At 44.1% G+C, this 18,728-nt stretch overlaps 1 protein-coding gene across 1 annotated transcript in view; it reads right to left on the minus strand.

Annotated features, from left to right (window-relative positions):
- Nucleotides 1–18,728, minus strand: part of NRG2 (neuregulin 2) — a 321,919-nt gene that overhangs the window by 80,606 nt on the left and 222,585 nt on the right. Inside the window, exon 5 of the mRNA XM_077824244.1 lies at nucleotides 7,567–7,687. Coding sequence (XP_077680370.1) covers nucleotides 7,567–7,687 — 121 coding nt within the window. The remainder of the gene's footprint in view (nucleotides 1–7,566; nucleotides 7,688–18,728) is intronic.

Raw genomic sequence — 18,728 nt, forward strand, 5'->3', positions numbered from 1 at the left:
ATTTGCACATCTGGGGTGGGGGGAGGATGTTGTAGCTATAACTGTGTCATTGTGGATTTTATAAACCTGACCCTGCAATCAGAGATATTGAGAGGAACACTTAATAAATCAAAAATAAATAAAATATGAGTTTCTCCTGAAGCTCTGGGGTAGGAATTGTTGGAGAAGCAGCAGCAGAATAGAGAACAGGGTGCTTGGAAAGAAACAAATCAGTGACTGCAGAGAAAGGGGAGCATTTGAGCAAACACTAACTAAAGGTGCCTCATGTCACTTTCCCAGCAGAGCACAACTTATCATTTCTTGTCCCGGTCACATTATTAAGTTGATTGAGAAGCACTCCATGGATCCTGACACTGTGAAGAAGATGAACTGTAGATGCTATGCAAGGCAGCTGTGATGGTGGGGAGACCTTGAATACAAAATATCAGCTTGACACAGCAAAGGTGGTGCTACATGTAAGGGCTGGGGATGTCCATAAATGTTGCAAAATTCTGTGGACTTTTTTCTCCCATAGTGTGTGGATTTATTAGGAAAAATATAGATGGGAAGCTGTGGAATTTTGAAGCAACCTGACTCATAAGACAAAGAAAAGGCTTGGTTTTTTTTAGCAAATTATTTATGTACATTTTTGAATAGTTTTCAAAATCAAATTGACTGTATGTCACATACTTCCCTCATTTTAAAATCTTTTCCCACCTCTGAAATCTTTCCTTTTCAACTTGTGATATTCCAAGCCTCTACACCGTTCCTCTCCCATAATCCTATGCTGAGGGCCAAAACAAGGGTTAGAATGCTCATTTATTGGCATCTTTAAATCTTGCAAGCTGATTCTTGCAAAAATGATCTTTCATAATTTTGGTTCTGTGAAGCAATTGATGGTTTCTAGTCCCATGTAATTTAGAAGCTGAGAACCAGGTCCTCGCCCATGTTACAATCCCTTTCTACAACGCTGATAACTAGAGCTGGGTAAAAAAAATTTGGACTAAATTATTTCCTTGCCAAAAAAATGCAAATTTAGGTTGATCAAAACATTTGGGGGGGAGGGATAGCTCAGTGGTTTGAGCATTGGCCTGCTAAACGTAGGGTTGTGAGCTCAATCCTTGAGGGGGCCATTTAGGGATCTGGGGAAAAAATTGGGGATTGGCCCTGCTTTGAGCAGGGGGTTGGACTAGATGACCTTCTGAGGTCCCTTCCAACCCTGATATTCTATGATTTAGTGCATCTGTATCAAATTCACTGAATTGCTTCAGAGGCAGAAAAGGCAAAATGTTTTGTTTAGAAACAGTTAGCCTTTCCATTAGAAACAACTTTTTTTAAATTTTACACAAAAGCAAAACAAAATATTTCATTCAACCCAACATGAAATTCAATCAACTTGTTTGGTTCCCAAAACATTTGTTTTCACATTTCATTTTAGGTCAACATGAAACAAGTTTTTTTGTTTGTTTTTCAATCTTTCAGTCTGGCCACCAAACTGCAAAATTGGTTATTTGCACAACTGTATTGATGACATTGAAAGGTCATAAAACTGCCTTAACTGGGCAGCTGAGTACTCCACTGTAGGGGAATTCTGTCTTAGTGTAACCCTCCAACCCACAGAAGAGGGCAAATGCCAGTACATGGAAAGGTAATAGAGTGGCCAGGTGCTCAGTCTTTGACCGGAAAGCCTGGTCGAAAAGGGGCCCTGACAGTGCCTGGTCAGATCTACTGACCGGCCACCCAATATCTGGTTCCTGCAGGTGGGGGAGGTGGTGGGTCATCACCCGCTGCAGCCCCCACCCAGCCGGGGCTGGGGCAGCTGCCTATCTGCATCGAGCGGCTGCAGCTCCCAGCCCAGGTTCCACAGGCGAGTCCCTCCTAACCCGGGTGGGGGGGTGGGAGGGAAAAAGCAGCGAGTGACAGGTGGGAAAGAGGCGTGAACGGGGTGAGTGGCCTCAGGGGCAAGAGGTAGGGTGGGACCTTATGTGAAGAAGCAGGGCATGGGTGGGGCTTTGTGGAAGAATAGGCGGGGCAGGGGTGGGGCCTCAGGTAGAAGAGGCAGGGCGAGGCAGTTTCCAGCACTCCTGCTGGAGTGTCTGTTTTTTAAATATTACCAAATTGGCAATCCTAAAGGGTAAGAGAGCATGGGTGGTGCACTATTGTGCATCGGTGATCCACAGTTGATGCAATGCAGTCTAAGGGTCTGATAGCCAATATCAGTTTGAACAACCTTAAGACTGCTCTAGCTTGTGCCAAGGAGCTGAAGCGCCCTATGGATGTCCCCAAGATCAGGGGAGTGCACGAATGGTGCACAGCCACCTTTGACTTCTCCCCTCTCATATACTCAGCCCAGCACAGCTCATCCAGACCCAGTGATCAGGGCCCATCACCATGTTCCAGCCCAGCAGCTGTGTGCTGGGATCCTCAAGCTGAGGCTGGAGATTTGTCTGACCGACTGCAGGTGTTCTTAAGGACTCTGGAATTGAGTCTGAGGATTATTTTTTACCTTTCTGGGAAACGATAAGGCCCATTTCTAAGACTTTTCCTAGCAGGATGATCTGGGGCAGAACCTATGATTCTTCCCACTCCCACTTCCCCCAGGGTCAGAGGCTCTTTATTTTATTAGTGCTGTTGGGTCAATTATATCTATCTATCCCTATATAGTGCTATAATCCTTTTTAGTTTATATGCCTACAGGCTGCAATATACCTGGGGCCTGTCACACCTCTCTAAGGTTTAGTTTCAGATGGTCTGTTTGCAGATTCAGGATGACAGCACTGCCTAAGGCATAAGCAGGTTTTCTTTGCAACCAAAATGGGTAGATTTATTTTATTTTATTTTTTTACTTTAAAGCCTAAATTATGCAAACACTCTGCAAAGACTCAAAAATCTATGGAGAGGTCTGCCACAGATTAGAAATTCCAGGGCATGTATTTCCAGTGACCCAAGTCTAGATTATTATGTTTTTCAATGTTGAACTGAACTGAAATTGGTTTTCCAGGCAAAAATTTCACTGCATTTTCCTCCCCGGGTTTTTGGTGGCTGGAAGGAGCAATTTGCTGATGGCCCTGCTACAAAGGTTCAACCAAAAACATGGGCCACTCACTCTTTCAAATGGAAAATATCTGCACCATCTCAGGCATGAAGCCACTTCAGGAGAGGAATTAATTTCAGATGCCTACTGGCTCTTTTGCAGAGATAACATCCACAGAAAGAATCTTCTGTTTTTGTAGAGCACTCTAAATAATTAAGTATGTTCCAGTAAGTAGTGACTAAGGAGATAAAAACACATGGTGGACAAGCGGAATGTTCCCAAGTCATATTTCCTGATTGCTGAATCTCAGAAGGGGAATACTGAAAAATCTGATAACACCATGCTGGTGTACGGGCCAGAATCTGCTTTCCGGAGTGCTAAGGGAAAATAATACAGCCCAGAAGAAGGTCTTAGAATCCAAACATTGGATTCATTGCCAGTGATAAAGAGAAACAAAGGCTGGGTTTGAAACTGGGTTTCTACACCTTTTTAATCCACACTGTTTTCCTTGCATCTCCTCGTGTGTTTTATGGAGAGGCAGGCCCAATCCACAACGTTTACCACTCTAAAGTCTTTGTGTGTTCCCATCTGGGGTTTTGATTCTGGTGCATTTTCTAATGTTAGGTAATTTTAATTGTATTTTAATTTTTACATTTTAAGTGTCAAACAGTCTGCTGTGATTCAAAAGTATTTTAACAGGCTGCATAATGAAAGGACCAATGCCCTAGAACTCCACTTCAGTAGAGATGGGGGTGGATTTTGGGACAGGGACAGGACCCATAATGTAGTGTGGAAAGGCTAAGAAGTATGGATCAAACCATTTATTCCTCCCCTCACCTACACCCCACCTTCTCTTTCTGAATTCTTCTCTGAACTTGTTATTTTCTCCCTCACCTGGAACCAGCTTTCCACATTTCTGCAGCTAATCAAACGGTCTTGGTAGTCAGCATACAAGCACATTCTGAAAGTATCTGCTCCGTAGTCTAATCTTTTGCTATTCTGTAGTGGAAGTCAGTTTGCCTATCACCAACCACCTACACTAAGAATGCCTCATTTTACAAGAAAAAATAAAATGATCTGAGTTAAACTATCTGAAATTCAATGCATATTTACAAATCCAAATGTCACTAGTTACTAGAGAGCTAGTGGTTGCCTCCAATTCCCCAGGGACTGTAAATGACACTGGCCTGAAACCCTAAAGTTGCCATATTCAGTCCCTGAGCAGTGTTTAAAAATTCCTGCTAGACCAAGGGACCAGTAGCAGATTTAATGTCCAGTATCTGAGGACATTCAGGACCAGAAATGAAGGTGTTACAGTGTAGGAAACTTGGGGTTCTAGTGGTACAGGGCTTTCTTTCCAAGCTCTGGCAGGTGAACAGTGATATTTTGGACTTAGAAATCACTTAATTCTGATCAGTGCTTTGCTTCCCTCCCCACACCCTTCAATCCCAGCACACTTTTAGCAGCCAATAAGTTGAGACTCATTAGAGATGAAAACCAATGCATCATGCCATCTGAAAACAAAAACTGCAGCTTTAAAATGGTATAATCTCTCTAGTATTTATGTCTATTTCTAGTGGTTCACGAGGCTTTGGCTGCTAAAATCATGATGGAATTCAAGTTAGGAAAAAAACCTCATGAGACATCAATCACAATGTCCTAATTGTAAGGTGAACTCTTTCATGACTAGGCTAGGACCGCTTTGGCAAAACCAGTCCAAGTGCTTTCAGACCAGTAAAGCTTTCCTCTGCACTGCTCCTGCACCAGTGATGTGAGGGGGGGGGGGAGAAATCTTGTTCCCCTTCTTCCAAAGGGGATTTTCAGGGTGCTCAAAATGGCACCATTAAAGTCCAAACTGGCAACATGCCAGGAGCCTGAAGATCATCTCTGATGGGCATGTCATGGATGTACTTCATAAAAAATAAAGGGTGTTCAGTCATAACAGCTGCATACTGATTTTGAGCCAGATTCACAGCTGAGGAAAATGGGTATAGCATCATTGAAACAAGCTATGCCAATTTACACCAGCTAAGGATCTGGCCTGTAAAGTTAAGCGAGCTTCGGTTGCAAAGAATTGTCTAGTAAGTTTCAATATGTATTTCACGAAGTATAAAAATAGAAATAGGCCCAATTTGCCAAACTCAGATCTGGATTCAAGCTTCCCCAAAGCAGGGGGCATTCAGATCTAAGATTTTAGCTCAGCTCATTGTTCAGATGTAGTCCCAAGCCACAACCCTTGGATCTAGCCATGGAGCTGAACTTTCTCAACGTTTGATGGGTATTTGGATCCAGACTTGTAGCTGAGGCCAATCTCTATATCCTGTGACAAGACAGAGACTATTTTTACACTGCATTTCCAACTTGATCCAGAATAAGGTTTGTGCTGCACAATAATCTTGTAAGGCATTTTACAGCTTCTCCTGCATTTCCTCCAGGGAATGCTAAGGCTAAAAGGGCCCGATATTATGAGGTGCTGAGCACACACAATTCCAGCTAAGTCACTGGGAGCTGAAGGCACTCGGCACCTCTGAAAATCTAGCCCATGATATATAAGGGCTACTGATGCTTTGCTCACATGGAAAGATTTGAGCTCACTGGATCAAGTATCCATCCAAGCTTTTCATCACAGGGTCATAAATATGGGGAAAACAAGGCTCTTTGGCTGAATATCAGCTCTTTGCTTGTGATTCCTGCCAAACAAAGGAGTGCCAAAGCATGCAAAATATGGTAGAAATAAACACACACAAAACTTAACCAAACTTTGTTGACCTTCCAAAATAGTTTGTAGTTTAGTCAGTTCAAGTACTTACTTGAAGCCAGACTTGTTGGCCTATCCCTGACTGAAACAGATCTGAGCAATTGCCATGTTTACTGCATGTTACAGTGTAGCAGGAGCCGGATAGAAAGCCATGGAGACAGTCTTCTACAGAATTCGTCCACAGAGTTGATAGAAGAGCAATAGAAGAGCAAACCTCCCACTCCCTGCCTTGCGGGAGGTCCTTAACTTTGAGACCATGTCAAAGGGTGAGCGCAGTTTAATCTCCAAGGCCTCTTCTGTTCTATGACTGTCTGCTTAGACTGCAAACTGTCTTGGTTGTTTCTGCGGTGCAGACTTCTGATGCTGGCCATTAGACTGAGCCCCTCAACCCATGTTTCACATAGGCTGCCAATGTGAAGCCACAAGATGGTATTAGCTTTGGGTTACTGCTGGCCTTGTCTAGGTTTGAAACAGTGATCTAGAGGTGAAAGGCTCTCATGGCAGATTACCAATCCCCTAACCCATGCACTTTCCCTCCACCTTCTCAAGGAAATTCCATGTTTATTAATGTCTTACTATTGCTCCCTGAGCTTTTTGTAGGGCCTAATATAAAAAGGAACACAGTAAACACAACACTTGATTCCCTTTCACTGACGCTCAAGAAGCCCCTTTTATAAACCAGTTTTGGTGTGATGCTAGAGTTCTAAATGTCACATGGGAGACTCACTCACAAGCCTCATTCTTTAGCCTACCGGGCTGTGGGAGGGACAAGAAGGCCCCTAACGGAGAGGGGGTGGGGAGAGGGCTTTGAGTCACTCATCAGGGTCCCCTCTGGTTGAGAGGTGAGAGTGAGATTTGCATGCTTCAAGGAAGGCCCCATCCATTCTTAATGGGGAGGACGGTGACTCTGACGCTGAACCTTGACTTAGGTTGGGGAGAGTTGCACAGGGAAATGCAGATCCCACCAGTCCCTGCAGCTGTGAGGGAAGGGGGAAAAGAGAAAACATCTTTTCAAACTTCCAGCATAAACATATCCTTAAAGGAAGTTTCAATAGACTTGACGTATGGTACCTGGGGATAAGTAGGGCCCTACCAAATTCACTGCTCATTCTGGTCAATTTGACTGCCATAGCATTTGAAAATTAATCAATTTCACGTTTTTAAAGGTTTACATCTGAAATTTCACAGTGTTGTAACCCTGGGGGTCCCAACCCAAAAGGGGTGGGGATCATGGGATTGCCACCCTCACTTTTATGAACTTCTTGCGGCTGCAAGAGGTTCCCAGAGGTGGGTCTAATCTCCCTCCGGCTGCTGGGAGTGCCCCATCTGGGGGCTCCTAGCTGCTAGTCCCCGCTGATCTGGGGAGGGATGGGACTTGCTCTTCCCCTGCACAGCTGCTTTTGGGAAGTGAGATCAGACCCACCACTGGGTACCTCTCCCTGCTGCAGGAAGCTCTGCAGGGGAAGAGCAAGTCCTGGCTCCTTCCCAGCCTGGGGACTAGCAGCTGGAGCCAGCGGAATGGTAGGAGCCCCTGGCTGGGGTGCCCCCAGCCCTGCCCCTCTCTCTTCCATCCAATAGCTAGATTTCACATGGGAGGGCTTATTTTATGCTCTGTGACACGTTTTTCATGGCTGGGAATTTGGTAAAAAGCACCCTTTTGCTAAACCTGTGCAGCTTAGCCAGCACAATCACCAGGGAACCTTCCAAGAGACATCACTCCTTCTGCAATCGCACAACCATCCCCAATTCCATTCCAGGCTACTTGTGTGTCGAAACAAGCACGACCCTCACTCACTTGCAAGACAGCTGATTGATCCCCTCAATGTAGTAGCACACCCCGCCGTTGACGCAATAGGACTTGGCTGTTTCGTTGCATTTTCTGGCGTGTCCTGACCAGGAGGAGAGCGTGGTTGTTACTGCAAGAAAGATACAAGAGGATACACTGTTACTTCCTTTGCTTTGCAAGTCTGCTCCCTTAAGTGGGTTTCAGTTGATCTGGTTGCCTGAGCAGAAGCCCCAGGAGCAACGATCCTCAAGCTGTGGCTTTAGACCTACACGCAGCTCTCATGGAGTTGGTGGGGTTTGAGTGACACTCTTCATGCTCCAGTCACAGCATTACCTCTTGCATACAAAGTGTGAGGGGGTGAGGTAAGAGTTCTGTGCAAATCTCCTTCCAGCAGCCAGGAACCAGAGACAAGGTGTAAGAAAAAAAAATTGTTTCCTTACTCTCTCTCATCAACCCAGGAGGGCAAATGAGATGAAGAAATGCACACCCACCGTCACGCCCAATCTTTCACCCTCATCAGCCTGAGAGGAGGTCACAGATGAGAGACAGAGAGAGAATGTGTTGCATTGAGTTGCAGAGAGTCACAAAGTAGCTGTGATATGATGCTCATGCCCTGAGTTGCTGTATGTGCACTGGATCAGTATCCAATGACACTGCAGTGTGTGGGATGACACAGTCATTATTTGGTGGCTCTCTGTGATTCCATAACAAAGTAGTTCTCCATGGCCTAGAGCAGGGATGGGCAAACTATGGCCCGGGGGCCACATTCGGCCCTTCAGACATTTTAATCTGGCCCTTGAGCTCCTGCCAGGGACCAGAGCCCAGGGCTTGCCCCGCTCCACATGTGCTGTGGCTCCACACAGCTTCCGGAAGCAGCAGCATGTCCCCCATCCGGGTCCTATGCGTAGGGGCAGCCAGGGGGCTCCGCACGCTGCCACCGCCCCAAGCACCACCACCGCTGCTCCCATTGGCCGGCAACCATGACCAATGGGAGCAGCGGGGCAGTGCCTATGGATGGAGAAATGTGTAGAGCTGCCTGGCCGCACCTCCACATAGGAGCCAGAGGGAGGACATGCCACTGCTTCCGGGAGCTGCTTGAGGTAAGTGCCGCCCGGAGCCTGCACCCCTGGCCCCCTCCAGCGCCCCAACTCCCTGCCCCAGCCCAGAGCCACCTCTCTCACCCTGAACTCCTCATTTCTGGCCCCACCCCAGAGCCTGCACCCCCAGCCGGAGCCCTCACCCCTTCCCACACCCCAACCCCCAATTTTATGAGCATTCATGGCCCACCATACAATTGCCATATCCAGATGTGGACCTCAAGCCAAAAAGTTGCCCACCCCGGCCTAGAGACTGACATCCACCATTTGTTCCCAGAAAAGGGACAGCACAACCTGTGGCAGTACAAGCCCACAAATCTACCAGAACTCTGCCCTAGAGAGGCAGCCTCTATGGATGGAACTGTAATCAGTATTCATGGTCATTCAGCTTTGGCTTCTCTAATGAGACTACCAAAAAAGGTTGTGTTGATGCTTTCTGTGTTGGGGATATTTCTCCCAGCTGGGAATTCCCATATGGAAAAGTCCTCTAAAATTAAAACAAGTTGAAACCAACTTTGTTCTACATCAACTTAGTGAGATTCATAGAATATCAGGGTTGGAAGGGACCTCAGGAGGTCATCTAGTCCAACCCCCTGCTCAAAGCAGAACCAATCCCCAATTTTTGCCCCAGATTCCTACATGGCCCCCTCAAGGATTGAACTCACAACCCTGGGTTTAACAGGCCAATGCTCAAACCACTGAGCTATCCCTCCCCAGAATTTCCTCACAGAAATTACTGTAAAACCTTACAGAATGTAGTAGAGAATACTGTATTTCTTGTTGCCTTTTAACTGTCTTAAAGAATTCTACAGAAGGAATCAAATTCTCTGTTGATTTCTAGAGATAGTGAAAAAACTCACTGAATGGTTATTGTTGTCTGTTACATTTTACAGCACTTTCCAGAAGGGTTGAACTGGAACCACCAACTCTTTTTCAACAGGTCACCAAGCAGCCATCAGGTGGTAACTAATCCCATGGACTGGATTGAAGTCAGTGACCCGTGTAGTAGAAAGAGAGAGCTTGAAGCATGGACCTGAGGCCTGAACCAAAGTCAGCAAAAAAGTTATGCTATGAGCAACAGTCAGGCCCTGTCAAAAGCAGCTGCTTGCCTGCAAGTCAGCATCCAGTACACAAACTCAGCAACGGTATTGCTATCATTGCTATACCACACACTGAATATGTAAACACATTCCAGCAGACGAGGACAAGAACACCCCAACCTAGCAGACAATAAAATGGTTTTACAAAAGAGATTAATAGTGATATTTTGTCTGAATAGGACAGGTGGTGAACAGGAATGTTGTCTGAAACATGAGGAGGAAAGGACAAGGGAAGGTAACAAACATGTCATGAAACACATAAAGTGATATGTAAATTGGTTAATCCCAGATTGTTTGTCTCAGTCTATAAATGGTGGGCTACCTCACTTAACCTTTTGTCTGGGCTAGGGGACAGTAGAAAATCCCGCCACTGACTGAGCTGTCCATTGTCACTGGCATACATGTGTTAGTGTACCTGTAACCACTGAGTCAGGGCATTAGGAATAAACCTGGCCGGTTTATTACTAAACCAAGTCTTGTGATCTTATTGGTCAGTTGATCGGCGCCTGCTGTATGAGCTATCTGGCGAGAGCCAGCGCACATGCAGAAAGAACACGTGCATGGAGCCGAAGATCTGACAACAACCCGGTGGCAAAAGACCTCATATTCCTACTTGCCGACTTCACCCTCAGGGAATATGAGGTGAGCAACACAACAACTACAAGTAACAGTGGACTCCCAAAATCCTGCCATCCAAATAAGTGGGATGTTTTCACAAATGTAAGCCTAGCACAAGAACAATTTAAATGATTTGATCTGCAACTCTTACTTCTACAAGGACCCCTGCTGGTGGATCCGGCTTTGTATTGGAGTCTCTCTCTCTCTGTGCTCATTAAGCTGATCAGATCATATACCGCCTCAGCCACCAGTGACACAGACTGTTACCCTCACGTTTTACTTTCTCAATTATATATAACGAAGTGGTGCATTTTGACACCCAGTGTTTGCTACTCACTTAGGCAACACGAATCATTTCATTGTCCGCTGTGCTGAGCAGTGGCTCGGCACTGCCTGGGCTATGCTCTCAGCAATGCTATTTCTACACGGCACATCTCATAAGGGCTGCTTTTCTAGTTGGCTTTCTTCAACTTTTTCTTAACAATAACCTGTATGTTTTCTAGCAGACAGCTCCATTCATCCCAAAGGTGGTTTTGTGGGTTTGGTGGGTTTTTTTGTTCGGGGTTTTTGTTTGTTTGTGTGTTATTACAAAGAGGAATCACTTCACCAATCAGAGAAATGCAGTTGACTCTAGGGTGCAACACAGCAGCTCTTTAACATCATATAGTAGAAACAAGCAGTTTAGAATAGAGAGCAACGAGCTCTCTATATAAATTAAAATAAGGAATTGTTCTAAGGGAGGCAGAATGTCATTTGGCTACAACTCTGGGGTTGCCCCTACTCTTGAAAAAATGCCATGGGATCTTTAGTGATTATGACAGATTTTCCAAACTGCTTTGGGGAATTTGATGCCCCACTCCCATTAAAATTAATGAGAATTGTGTGTCCAAATTACTTTAGAATTTTTAAAGTCACCACTCTGTACATTTTGTGTCAAATCTAGGAAATAGCTAATGCAGCAGCACAGCACTCCCTAGCCCAAAGAAGGGACATTGGTTCAGTTCTGACGCAGAAGAAAGAGTGCCACCTAACGAGTCATAAATGGTAGAACTCAAACATCTCCTTTAAAACTAAAACTATAGCAGCTGAGTCAGGTCTGAGCAGCCCTCTCCAAAAATCTTGGTACAAACCTACAGTGCAAAAGCAGAACAAGGCCATCAGTCTGCACAACCAAGTCACTGTCAATTACTAGCAAGCAGCTCCATGGCACTATTTTGGCAAAGCCAGACATCATAAATCATACAGAGAAAGTATATGCTCTGGAGTAAGCGTTTCATAGTAAACAAAGAGGATAAGGAATGGAGAGAGTGAAATAATAATGGAGCACAGAATCCATAGCCACCTACAGTAGAAAGCATATATATCACTCAATATAAAAAGAGTTTATATATATAGCATTAAGGAAGGGTCAAAAGATATGGAAAATTCAGATAGTACCCTTAGAATAGGGCACAACATGGACTCTAACATAGATTCCATGTGATTTTAATCTGATTTTAAATATACACTGTTCTTTAAACAAAATGAAACAGAAATAAAACAGATCTTTCATAGTCGGTTAAAAGCTGCAAATTGTGCACCTAAGAAGCAGATCTTTTAGTAGAGCTATTCCTGTCTGAAAAATGCATGATTAGGTAGTTTTTCTAACACTGCCTTGTTAATTTTTTAAAAATCATGTTTTATGTCTGCATTATGATAAAGATCCCAAAATGCTTTACAATAAAACTGATATACACACAGTGCTATTCACTGGCACCACTTCATCTACCTCTGAAATGCAGCCACTTCTGGCATAAAATGTAGCATCTATTCAGCAGCATGCAGCACAGTACAGAACAATTAACTGAGTGGTCAGTGTGAAGAATAACTTTGCCAACTGAAAATGCAGGGGGAATTTAGGTTGGTAGGATATTTTAAAGAATCCTTATTGAGGTTACAGGAACAAACCATCCTGATGTGTAGAAAGAATAGTAAATATGGCAGGCGACCAGCTTGGCTTAACGTGAAATCCTTGATGATCTTAAACACAAAAAAGAAGCTTACAAGAAGTGGAAGCTTGGACAAATGACCAGGGAGGAATATAAAAATATTGCTCGGGCATGCAGGAGTGAAATCAGGAAGGCCAAATCACACTTGGAGTTGCAGCTAGCAAGGGATGTTAAGAGTAACAAGAACGGTTTCTACAGGTATGTTAGCAACAAGAAGGTGGTCAGGGAAAGTGTGGGCCCCTTACTGAATGAGGGAGGCAACCTAGTGACAGAGGATGTGGAAAAAGCTAGATGTACTCAATGCTTTTTCGCCTCTGTCTTCACGAACAAGGTCAGCTCCCAGACTACTGCACTGGGCAGCACAGCATGGGGAGGAGGTGACCAGCCCTCTGTGGAGAAAGAAGTTGTTCAGGACTGTTTAGAAAAGCTGGATGAGCACAAGTCCATGGGGCCGGATGCGCTGCATCCGAGAGTGCTAAAGGAGTTGGCGGATGTGATTGCCGAGCCATTGGCCATTATCTTTGAAAACTCATGGCGATCGGGGGAGGACCCGGATGACTGGAAAAAGGCTAATGTAGTGCCCATCTTTAAAAAAGGGAAGAAGGAGGATCCTGGGAACTACAGGCCAGTCAGCCTTACCTCAGTCCCTGGAAAAATCATGGAGCTGGTCCTCAAGGAATCAATTTTGAAGCACTTTGAGGAGCGGAAAGAGATCAGGAACAGTCAGCATGGATTCACCAAGGGCAAGTCATGCCTGATTAACCTAATTGCCTTCTAAGACAAGATAACTGACTGCTTCCTCCACTGCTTCCTCCAGGCCAGGATTTACAGAAGCCCTGTGTGGTGACATGAGACAGCACAGGCTGTATTAGCCTGGGAGCTAGAGAACCAGTGAGAACCTGATTGCCTTCTATAACGAGATCACGGACTCTGTGGATGAAGGGAAAGCAGTGGACATGATATATCTTGACTTTAGCAAAGCTTTTGACACGGTCTCCCACAGTATTCTTGCCAGCAAGTTAAAGAAGTATGGGCTCAATGAATGGACTATACGGTGGATAGAAAGCTGGCTAGATCATCGGGCTCAATGGGTAGTGATCAACGGCTCCATGTCTAGTTGGCAGCTGATATCAAGCAGAGTGACCCAAGGGTCAGTCCTCGGGCTAGTTTTGTTCAATATCTTTATTAATGATCTGGAGAATGGCGTGGATTACACCCTCAGCAAGTTTGCAGATGACACTAAACTGGGAGGCGTGGTAGATACGCTGGAGGGTAGGGATAGGATACAGAGGGACCTCGAAACATTAGAGGATTGGGCCAAAAGAAATCTGATGAGCTTCAACAAGGACAAATGCAGAGTCCTGCACTTAGAAAGGAAGAATCCCATGCACTGCTAAAGACTAGGGACCGAGTGGCTAGGCAGCAGTTCTGAAGAAAAAGGACCTAGGGGTTAGGGTGGATGAGAAGCTGGATATGAGTCAACAGTGTGCCCTTGTTGCCAAGAAAGCTAACAGCATTTTGGGCTGTATAAGTAGGAGCATTGCCAGCAGATCGAGGGCCATGATCATTCTCCTCTATTCGGCATTGCTGAGGCCTCATCTGGAGTAGTATGTCCAATTTTGGGCCCCAAACTACAAGAAGGATGTGGAAAAATTGGAAGGAGTCCAGAAGAGGGCAACAAAAATGATTAGGGGGCTGGAGCACATGAGTTATGAGGAGAGGCTGAGGGAACTGGGATTATTTAGTCTGCAGAAGAGAAGAATGAGGGGGGATTTGATAGCCGCTTTCAACTATCTGAAAGGGGGTTCCAAAGAGAATGGATTTAGATTGTTCTCAGTGGTACCAGATGATAGGACAAGGAGTAATGGTCTCAAGTTGCAGTGGGGGAGGTTTAGGTTGGATATTAGGAAAAACTTTTTCACTAGGAGGGTGGTGAAACACTGGAATGGGTTATCTAGGGAGGTGGTGGAATCTCCTTCCTTAGAGGTTTTTAAGGTCAGGTTTGACAAAGCCCTAGCTGGGATGATTTAGTTGGGGATTAGGTCCTGCTTTGAGCAGGGGGTTGAAGCAGGTCCCTTCCGAGCCTGATATTCTATGATTCTATGATATCTCCTCCTTAAATGAGAATTACATTTCTGTCACACTCTGACCTGGCAGGATAATTCACAGATTTACAAGCAAATACATTAGATTAGACACGTGTATTTATATCTCCTGTTGTCTTGGGCCATTTGATGAGTGGTTATTGAACTCAAAGGGAGTTTTGCCACTAATTTCAGTGAGCGCAGAAACATGTCCCAAACAGAGAAATTAGATTATCTGTAGCCATAAGTATTTCCCCAATTACATTCTTTTCCTCACTCTGTTCTGAACACCTCACAATTACACCAGGTTTCAGAGTAACAGCCATGTTAGTCTGTATTCGCAAAAAGAAAAGGAGTACTTGTGGCACCTTAGAGACTAACCAATTTATTTGAACATAAGCTTTCATGAGCTACAGCTCACTTCATCAGATGCATACTGCTCAAATAAATTGGTTAGTCTCTAAATTACACCAGATGATCCAGAAAGGAAATTTCAGAACATTCCATTCCACTCTGATGGGCCATACAGCACAATACAACTTTCAGGCCCAATCCCCCAGGTGCGGAGCACCCCTAACTCCCACTGATTCACTTCACAGGAGAGAGCCCTCATTTGGTACACGGTACAAACCTCTTTATCCAAAACGCTTTGTGAGACATCAAAAGCATTCAGATAACTGGAAGTCTGAATAATGGAGGGAACAATTTATGGCAGTAGTGGCTGCAATTCAGGTGGTAGGATGCTTCAGTTAAAATAGCGGGATAGGAGAAGGTTTATATAGCAGCACCATTCACATATGAACTGCGTCCCAAAATGCTCCATGGAGTCATGATGTCAATTACAGAAAAAAGTGGTAAAACGAAAGCATGAAGAATCAATACAAGTGAACGCCTACGCCAGCAGGCAGGGGAGATCTGAACGAATGCAGGCAAAAATGGACACAAACCACTACTTAGAGCTGACTGACAGCAGTAATATATCTGATTCAAAGCAACGCAGGCAGCACCCTCCCCATCTGCCCCAAGAAACCTCCATTTAGATACAAAGCCAGCAATGAAAGGAGAGGGAAATGACGAGGTGGCAGTGGGGAGGAAGGATGTATTTTCAGATGAGATTTGGAAAGAGCTAGAGACCAGCTTTTACCAGTGCTATTATTAGCCCCATCAATAAGAACAACATCAAATATAGATATTCAGGGTTTAATTTAAAAAAACTAACATTATGTAGCAAACAGAACATTATGGCTGGAGCTGGTCAGAAAATAATTAGAATGACAACTGTTACAAAGAAAAAACCTTGAAATGGAAATGTAAAATTGACCTGGTTTTTGGTTCATGAAATTTTTTGAGATTTCAAGTTTTCATCCCAATTGGGGATGGTAAAAAATTTTGAACTCTCAAAAGTATTTGTGGGCTGGGAAACCTTTCCTGCCCAGCTCAAATTGTGGTATTTTGGACATCTATGAATAGAGCTCTATTTATTGAATTATCTAGGAATCCAAATCTGCTACTCCTGAATGTAGTGTAAGAGAATAATCAAAAATTGTCTCTGCTCTAAAGAAAGAATACTGAGTAGAAAGGGGTAAATTTTTTTGGGCAGGAGGGGGCTAATAGTAAATTAGCCAAAAAAAATGCACTTTTGGGGGCACTGAAACTATTTGCAAATTTGGATCAAACTCGGCAAATAGTTTTGGCTACAAGAAAAATGTCAAAACATCCCATTTTGAAAATATTAAAACGAACAATTTCAAAAATGTCATTTTGAAACATTTGAGAATGAAATATCAATTTGAATCAACATTAAAAATATTTCAATTTAACCCTTTTTTTTTCTTTTTTCAATTTTTCATTTCCTCTGGGGGAAAAAACAAACATTCAGTTTTGGTTAGATACAGATCAATTCTTTTTTCATAATTTTTGGTTTGGCCCCCGAATTGAAAAATCAGTTGTTTGCTTGCTCTCATATTGACTTACGCATGGTACTACCAGCTTCTCCTTACACAAACTATATGCTTGGAAAAGTAGCTACCAATTGTGCAGGAAAAAGAATGGTTACTTAACCTACAGTAACTGATTATCTGAAATGTTCAAATACCTCACACCCCCTGCACAGGAATTTGGAAGCTTTTTCTCTGGCAATGTCCCCTAGGGGTCACACATGCGCTCTGCGTGCTCTCGAGCTTCCGCTCCTGAAAGCATAGTGAGTGGGGCAACCCCAACCGCCAGCCACATCCTTCACCATGCAAAGCCTCAGTGATAGGACTCGGAGCTGTGGGCATGGAGCAGGGGTCATGGGATCCAAATGCCCAAGGATCACAGTTATGGAAAGTCAAGTAACCACTCTTTCTTCTACAAGTTCCTGTCTGTGTGGATACCGCTCATGGTGATTGGCAAGCTGTTCGACTCTTTGGAGGAGGGAAATAGAGTTTCCCTGAACAAAGATTGAAGGACTGGCTCTTCCAACTAGAGCATTAACTCTTAAGGAAGCCTCCAGTGAGTAATGCCTAGTAAATGCATGAACTGGTAACCAAGTAGCTGCCCTATGTGTTTCCATCAACAGAGCCCTACTGCAGCATGCTGTTGAAGGAAAATGAGCCAAGATGTTCAAAGGAAGTTTCAGTTGACTGACCTCATAGTCAGCTCTAATACTGCTCACAACAGTTCTAATACAGCCCTCTCTCGACAGTTTTTCAGTCAAGAGAGGGCTTCCATTAGTTCTGCTATCATAAGCTACAAACAACCTAAGGGTCTTCCTAAATGGTCTCGTTCTCTTTAGGTGGTATAAGAGGGCTTTTCTCCTCCGGAATCAGAACTTCATACTCTGCATGTCAGATGCATGAGGTCTAGGAAAGAAAACCAGTAATTGAATATACAGGTTAATATGGAAGTCTGACACCACCTTTGGTATGAATTTAGGATAAGCTCTAAATCTGACTCTGTCAGTATGAAAAACAGTGTACCAGGGTGGGGATGGGAGGAGGTGGTGAGAGCTTGGATTTTGCTAACTCTGCAGGCAGAAGTAATACCTATGAAAGCTGCTTTTCAGTGGCTAAGTGTTGACTAGAAAAAGGTGATAATGGTTCAAAAGGCAGTTCCCTTAGAGCCGAAAGCACTAAATTCAAGTCTCATCAGGGAGGTATATTTCTAGCTGGGGGAAACATGAGATTCAAACCTTTTAGGAATCTGACAACTGTTTGATGGGAAAGGACAGACAAACCTGTAATCGGTGGGTGACAAGCCAAAAATACTAAATGAATATACATTCATGGAACTTAAAACAAACTAAAGACAACTTAAGACAAACTAAACTGTTTTAAGTAAAAGGTAATCCAGAACAAGTGGAATAGAAGAATAGGTAGGAACACATCTTCTTGTCTTCACCTCCATCTGAAAAAAACTCTTTCATTTTGCCATGTATGTTTTTTCTAGTAGAAGGTTTTCTTTCTGCAAAAAGACCTTTGGTACCCACAATGAATATTCCTTACACTTAGGCATTAACCAAAAATCTTCCACACTGTCAAGTCCAAAGATGCAGGGTCCAGATGAAGCACAGACATTGTCCTGTCCTGGTAGATGAAGTGCTACAATACTGACGTGATACTAAATGCACCATTTCCACAGCATTACGGCTTCTTGATAAAGAGGGTCTGATCTTGCCTGTCCTTGTTTGTTTAATATTAGACAATCACTATGCAATTGTCCACAGCACTTGAACTGACAGACCCTGTAGTAGTGGAAGGAAAGACCTGAATGCTAAGCAAATCACTCTTAGCTCCAGTACATCAAGGAGTTCTTTACAGACCAAACACCATGCATCTGAAATGGATCTAGATGAGCGCCCCACCCCTGTTGGGATATATTGGTGATGGGAACCTTGGTAGGATTTAGAGTCTGAAATGGAGTTCCCAGGACATTTTGCTTCTGTTCAGGGACTCTATGGACTGGCTGTGCTATCTTTATTCTTATCCCTATAGGGTGGACACTCAGCCAAAACATCCATTTGATCCAGGATGGAAGAGGACTCATTCTGAGCCTGGAGAAAGGGGTTACATAAGTACAGGAGCCATGTTGCCTAATAGTTTTAGGGAGACTCTTACATGGTTCTGAGGATGAGTCCTCAGATCTGAAATTAACTGGCAGATTCTTGGAAATATCTCTGGAATGGTGTGGAATTCTATAATATAACCCTTCTGGATGACCAGGAGAACCCACGGTTCATGGTTATTCCAGCTCAATCCTTTTTTAAAAAAGAAAAAAAAGGTGTGCGTGTGTTGGGGGGGGGGG

This window comes from Eretmochelys imbricata, chromosome 8 (assembly GCF_965152235.1).
Source record: "Eretmochelys imbricata isolate rEreImb1 chromosome 8, rEreImb1.hap1, whole genome shotgun sequence".
In the NCBI taxonomy this organism is placed as follows: Eukaryota; Metazoa; Chordata; order Testudines; family Cheloniidae; genus Eretmochelys; species Eretmochelys imbricata.